Source organism: Atta cephalotes (genome assembly GCF_000143395.1).
Source record: "Atta cephalotes unplaced genomic scaffold scaffold00065, whole genome shotgun sequence".
Classification (NCBI taxonomy): domain Eukaryota; kingdom Metazoa; phylum Arthropoda; class Insecta; order Hymenoptera; family Formicidae; genus Atta; species Atta cephalotes.
Genome location: NW_012130129.1, coordinates 1,092,785 through 1,100,493, shown reverse-complemented (window position 1 = coordinate 1,100,493; position 7,709 = coordinate 1,092,785). Strand labels below are relative to the sequence as shown.

The window sequence follows — 7,709 nt, the reverse complement described above, 5'->3', positions numbered from 1 at the left end:
CTTCCACCCCCTTTCTCTTTCTCTTTTATCCTCCGTCCCCGTTTCGCACACTTCTAGTATGTGATAATTTTTCGCTTATGGTGTTTCGTTTTCAAGCTCGTTTTTAAAAAAGTCAAAGGGAAGTCACCCCGAGCCGCGAGTATCATGAACATCAATGATGGGATGAATCTCTGTCTCATATTCTCTACTTGCTTCTACTTCTCTCCAAACGTCTTCCCTCACATCCATCATAAATTTCAATAAATTCTAAAGATAATTTCGAGACTTCGAGCAAGCTATATTATCATTCTCTCCATTCTTTCTATCCTTTCTCGACTTCCTTCTGCCGACTCACATTTCGGTATTACCTTTTGTCTCGCCCACCCTTCTCTCCTCTCAGCCACTCTTTCCATCCACTGCCGTGAGAATTCCATTCGAAACGGACGCCGTTAGTCAGGTTATGCAAATAGGCGCGAGAATCTTTATTAATGTTATCCTGAGGCAGTCCTCTGACCGGTCTGCTTCCGCCAGGAAAAGGGGTAGCGCGTGATTAGTAGCCCCAGCGATTGTCACGAAACTAAAGGAATGTGTATAGTCAAATCTACATTAAACTTACGTAAAGCTGCCATTATAGGTTTTCAATTGTCACCAATTTGTTCACAGATGGCTGCGAAAATAAGAAGTGCGAATTCTACAGCGAGTGCGAAAGCGATAACGGCGGAGAAGCCAAATGCATCTGTCCTTCAAAATGCGAAATTACGGTAAGTTTGTAAAAATTGCATTAATAAAAAAATTCACGAATCTGTAATAGTGATGATTAATTTTAATTTTTTGCGCGATCTTTCAGATCTCAAAGTTATCGAATACGTTGAAAACAAAAAGCTTGCATTTGTATTTTCTCATATTTCTATGTATTTAATATTATACGAGAGGGAAAAATGATTTTATTAAAATATCTGAAAATTTTGTTTTAAATATAGACTAATAATTAAAATTATTTTGTTTTGGATCATCAATTATATAAATTATATAAAATACTTAAACGTTGATAATAATGCTGCAAGAGTTTTAATATTTCAGCAACCAGTTTGAACATCCTACACAATTATTTTGATGTCCAAACAAAATTATTTTCAGATGTATCTAGCTGTATTTTTAGATACAGGTATTTAGAGAATAAAATCGTTTTTTCTGTATATACATATATTGATAAAGTCATCACACGCAAATGCATTACAAATATTCTAATGAATAACTACGTAACTCGTAAATGAATAACTCGTAAATATCAGGATAGACGCACTTATAGACTATTAAATCGAATGTTTGGATCATTCAGAATTGTCATTTGCATTCGTGCCATTTCGATCACCGAAATTTTATAAATGTCATGTCTATCTTATTTATATTTCTGCGAAAATATAACGTTGAGACAAATGGCTGTCAATCCGAGATTGACAACTTCTTGCAAAATCCCAAATTCAATAAATCATATCGGCAATATACCTATATATTTTCCGTATTGTAATAATTCTTTTAAATAAATATTTGAATTAATTCTCTTAAAAAAAATAAATAAAAAAGAGAGAAATCTCTTTTTTGCAGAATAAATGTATTTAGTATTTTATAATTATTATAATTAAAATCAGTATTTTACGTTAAAGTCAATTGACGCAAAATTAACGAAATTCTGATAAATATTATACTTTGCGCTCTATAGGAAATATTCTGTATTTGTCCGATAAAAGATAATATAAATCGTATTGCCAAATCGTTTTACCAAAAAATTTATAAATGCGTCAATAGACATATAACGCAAATATTTAACGAGCATAAAGCAACGTTCAAAAGACTCGACAGTAATTATGTGGAAAATTGAATCCCAATGAAATGAGTTAGTTTTCATATAATGTCAAATTTCGTATCATGTAACTTATAATGCGGTGAAATTAAAACTGTACATAAACACAAGACTCAATATATAATGAATAGCTTTCAAGCTGTGACATATCAAACTGTATAACTTGTGTTCAGAAAACACCTTCGTTCGTCATAACTCAAACATTATCCATTATCGAACCTTTTATATCTATGACATCTTTTATTCATCACAAGTTACAACATATCTAAAAAACTATTTCATTTCTCAATTTTCCATAATTGATACAAAATCCTTTACCTATAAAAAAATATTTTCCTATAATACACTTCATACAATTTCTCTTTTTTATCAATATATTTTTCATCAATATATTTATCAATATATTTATCAATACATTTATCAATATATTTTATATATTTTTCATCTCAATATAATAAATTAATCTAGCAATATTGATATTATTATTCAAAGATCAAAACCAATTTTTCTACTAAAAAAAAATGAATACGTTTCGAGATATTTGTGATGATTCGCCACACCAGGATTTGCTCGTTAGCGTAACGGACATAAAATATTCATTCACGATGATGAATGTCCTGCTCGCGCTTGCACTCATATATGCATTCTCGGCTAGCAGCGATATTTCGCGTTTCCCCAAGATCGTTCAATGTTGCCCGCTGCAAGAGCAGAAAGCCGCTTCGTTAGGTGCCGACGTGAGAGGGAAAGAGGAACAGAAAGAAAGAAGAGATCGAGTGCATTTGCATACGCTATTTTCAGAACTTTCCATCAACGGTGCGGCGTTTCGCAACGCGACCGGTTTATTATATCCTTCGTTTGCGACATGAATGACATTTTCATGTTTCATTAGGCGACAATAGTCAATAGCTCTTTCACAAAACATCAAAAATTTCAGCGGTATTTCAAGGCGTCGCGATGTGAAAAATGAACAGAGAAACATGCAAGTGAAGAAAGAAATTTAATTAACATTTTGTTCCTCCTCGTCCACGCAGCTTTGTCGGGTGTCCGATGCGTTTTATCCTTCGATGCGTGCTATGAATTTATTATTATTTAGCGAAAGAATATTCTATGTAAATTATGACAAATCATTATTATGATAATTATTTTTGCAATACACAAAAATAACAGTTTTGAAATATTTAAAATTTGACTTGATAGATCAATTTTATTGATCCAGAATAATTATGTAACATTTAAAGTGATTGCTAGAACGTCACAACTTTTTGCAACATCGCTCTCATCATGCTTGAATTTCCTCCTGATTATTTTGAAGGGGGAGGGGGGGAGAGGAGATGTGTGGTCCAACAAAATTATCTTTAAATATCTATATCTAATTCAATTTTTTAATATTTTAGCAAAATCATTCGTTTTATATACACACATATATATATATATATATATATATACAATATTTGCTATATTCTTACAATCCGCGTTAAAATCCTTGTGTCTGAGATTATATATTACATACCTAATGTATAATGAAAAAAATTATTATATTATCAAACTTCCAACAAATCGGTTTTTCTCGCAATTTTTGAAATGATTCTCTCGTGCTTATATTATTTCCGCTTATTTTATATAACTGCTTGATAGTAACGATTTGATGCGCGCTGATACATTAAAATCCGGTTTGTTTCCACGGAACTTCAATCTCCGCGGATTTATTTGCCTATCCCAGATCGATTTCCGATAAATAATTTTTCGTATCCGATTGCACGCGCGCATATTACAGTCTCTTTCTCCTCCTATCTCTCGCATTTCCCGGCCCGTCACGGCGATCGTGCATTCAGAATGGAAAGCATGTTGGTTCATCAAGATAGCGGCTCCGCGGAAAATTCAGCCGATTTCGACAGGCAATAGGCGAGGTGGCTTGGATTTCACGATTCGTAGTGCGTCCTGCTGACGAGATGGCGAACAATTCCGAATTCCTTCGGTGTCGCTCCGTGGTCGTCCGTGAGGAGACCTGGAGCGGAATAAGGGATGCATTCAACGTCGGGGAAAAAAAGTTGAAAAAAGGAATAGATTGGCAGGCTTCGTATTGAAACCTTGCGGACGACTTCCGCAAGATATTCTTCTGGGAGAGAAAATCCACTCGCCAGTCGGTAATGGATACTTATTGGGGAGTATCAGTGAGTCGATGACGCGATCCCTCTGCCCACAATGGAAATTTCGGATTCCACATGCTTCGGAGAAAAACGTGAAATCGACTGCGCGGCCGACAGGAAATCGTTTAAATTATCGGAATTAAATATTAATTTCTGATACACGTTGAATTTTTCAAATATTTTTGTGCAAAGCAATGTGATAGAGCATGTTTTTCAATTCGCGGCACATTAAATAAATTTAACTAGTTAAATTTGTCAAGTACCTTTTATCAGATATCGTTAATACGAAATAAACAGCAAAGTTCTAAAGTTCTTTAGTTTTTATATTGTTTTAAAAAATGATTTTGTTGCAATGACAGTAGCGTCGTTTCAATTAGAAAGAGAGTAACCAAAATATATATAATTTAAATAATTTTCACAATTAAAAAAATATTTTTACTATGCGTCTTACTCGCTTTCTTATTTATTTCTAAATTTTTTTTGTTTCATTTTACCTTTTCTTAAAATTTTCGTGACATATTTAAAGATCCTTTGCAACCCACCAATTGAAAAATCCTGTGATATGGAATCGGCAAAGTCATCGCCATACCCTTTCAGAATTAAGAGTTGCCATCTGCATGATGGACAGACAATTTTATTCCTAATTTAAGGTAGAATAATTGTAGAGAACAACTCATACAATAATCCTCTTAATGAAACACGAACCACGAGCCCGCGTATGCACGCGGATTAACCTCAGAAAATGAGCTGACTGACGTCAATTAAACTTAACAGAGAGCCAACTAAATCGTGCGGACGTCTCTCTTTCCCTTTCTGTCTATCTCTTTCTCTTCCTCTCATAGCGTAAACTTTACCGCAACTCGCATACCGGATGTGGTTGCATTTTGAACGGCCGTAATAATAACCATCGTCTTTCTCATCAAAATGACCAAAGCTATTCATGCGAATACCTTTCTCTCGAAATTCTGAATAGATCAAATGAAAACTTTTTCCCAAAGATTTATTTGCGTAATTATATGTATGTTAAATATTCCGGAAGATTATTAAAATAAATTATCAATTACTTCTGTGACAGTCACTGTCCAATAATTTACTGCCAATTTATCGCAATTAATTATGCTTTAAATATTATTAAATATAAATTTATCATTCATTTATTTATCATTTATTTATCAGTTTAATAATTAGCAATTACATTCGCATTTTATAAATAATCAGAATTAAGATAGATTATACGCTCATGTGTTAATTGCGTTAATATGCATTGAAATTACGAGTTGCATTTTCGCGAAAAATAATCGAGCTTAAATTTGTTAAGGAATAATAATTTACTGACTGTGCGGTTTTTACTTGGACACCCTGTACATGTTCAACTGACCAATATAATTGTGGCAGACAGCGAAGGGTGGCAAGTGCATGAAACGCGTGTGTAATAAGCAAACAAGAGGAGCTGCGAATATAACGGCAGAGCTAATTAAGTTTCGCTCTTTCCTATGCTGTTGCACCACTCGACCCTTATTCCTCTATTCCCTGTCCTATTCCCAGCCTCACCCTACTGTCCGTCAAACTCACCTCTGCATCCCTCGGCACTCCTGTATCGCGCAACAAGTGAGACACGCACTCCCGCTTCCTCTTCCAACTTCTACTTTTAAATTTCCTTTGTTTCTTTTTATTTTACTTTCCGTATTACTCTTTGCTGCTCCTTCGCCATGTATACGGTCTTGTTTTATCATTTTTAGACAAAAATCCACGTTCCATATGAAAGCAAGAGTAGAAATGCAAGACATAAAGTAAATAGCACGTTCCTATTATAAAATTGTATACCTACATATTCTTCTTTAACATCAGATTTATAATAGATATTATAAGACAAAAATTTTATTTTAAGATTTTATTTTAAGATCAAATTTTATATCAAAGTTCTTAATCTTTTATATATTGTCTTTCTTATATAAATCTAATTCATTATTCAAATTAAATTCAAATTTGTAATTATATACAGGTAAAGGACCCGCCGGAGGCGGCAAAAGTTTGCGGTTCTGATGGTGTGACGTACGATAACGAATGCTCATTGAAAAGAGCGTCATGCATGAACCAAGTCCTCATCAACATTAGCTACGTGGGTGCTTGCGGTAAGCAGTATATATTTTATATGTCTTGCGAATGAGAGCTAATGCGATAAGTCCAGAAACCGCGACCAAGTAAAACGATTTTCTTTTTATCCTTTTCTACCACAGTAGAGATTTACACAAAAGTATACTGCGTATAATATTATAAACTATATAATATTATAATAAATACTATAAAATGAAGTATTTATAAAATATTATATTATATAAATACATATTATGTTAATTATTAATTAATATTAAGCAAAATTTTAGTCCAAGAATAAGCACGTTTTACTTCACACACATTTTCAAACAGATTCTTTCGACATCTTAAAAACTAGACTTTACCAAGTGTAAACACATACAACACGCGCACGTATATATTCTTTTCTGAAAATTATAGTAATCCACTGAATTACTTGTTTTAGAGATTTAAGATTTATAGCAATAATCCGTCTATGATTTAGTTTCCACCGAGGGTTTAAACCAGATCAGAATGTAAGAATCAACCAACTACAGTCGAGCATTCCCCTGTCGTTCAACTGTAGTTGGTTCTTACATTCTGATCCGGTTTAAACCTTCGGTGGAAACTAGGCCTATGTTGCGAGCTAATTAAAAAGAGAAAACTGAATGTTTTCCAGAATTATGCGATCGCGACAGAGTAACATGCGACCACGGGGCGCATTGTGTGGCGGGTGTATGCGTGTGTCCGAAGGTCTGTCCGGAGAGCAGCGGCGAGCTTGTTTGCGGTAGCGACCTTAAAACTTACCGGTCGGAGTGCGAACTGCAGCAGGCGGCCTGCGGCAGGGACCCCAAGTTGTCGGCGTTGCACGTCATATTTTATGGAGATTGCTCCGAGAGATTGGCCGCAGCAGCATTGAGTATGTTACCGAAACTATAGCTGTCTCTTATATCACACGAAATCCATTTGCGGAGATCCCTCCATAGTTAATTCATAATTAACGCGAACGTGGAGTAAAACGCACCGAGTAAAATTTTAATAGTCAAAATACAGTAGCGTAAAACTTACGCGATCAAGCGTATATTTTACTTGCACTTTAGCTTTAAAATCAACCGAAAGCACGTTATGTTTAACGCTTAGAGATACTTTGTGCTCTGTGTATCAGATGTGTCTCAGACAATGTAACGAAAAGCCATTACGGTTTGACAATGAGTTTGGATATCTAACGTAACGCGATCTGCAATCTCTTTGAACGTAACGCTCGAGGCGTGAGACGCTTATGAAGTTCCAGAGACATTTAGATATCTCTTGCATCTCCTCTGTAATCTTTAGACGTCGCTATTCCTTTATATAAGGCGACTGGAAATTCGCCCGAGTAGAGATCTTCTACTGAAAATCTGGACACGAATCACAGTTTTGTATGCAAAGTAATAGTTTTAACAAAAATCTGCGAGAAAGGACATATATTTATCATATTTTTCTCTTTATTTCTCTCTCTCTCTCTCTCTCTCTCTCTCTCTCTCTCTCTCTCTCTCTCTCTACTACTACTACTACTACTACTACTTACTTACTTACTTACTTACTTACTTACTTACTTACTTACTTACTTACTTACTTACTTACTTACTTACTTACTTACTTACTTACTA

General features: G+C 34.5%; 1 protein-coding gene across 1 annotated transcript in view; it reads left to right on the top strand.

Annotated features, from left to right (window-relative positions):
• The window catches only part of LOC105623860 (agrin-like), a 43,324-nt gene that overhangs the window by 17,959 nt on the left and 17,656 nt on the right, over positions 1-7,709 (top strand). The window contains exons 6-8 of the mRNA XM_012205233.1: positions 643-740; positions 5,990-6,119; positions 6,740-6,979. Coding sequence (XP_012060623.1) covers positions 643-740; positions 5,990-6,119; positions 6,740-6,979 — 468 coding nt within the window. The remainder of the gene's footprint in view (positions 1-642; positions 741-5,989; positions 6,120-6,739; positions 6,980-7,709) is intronic.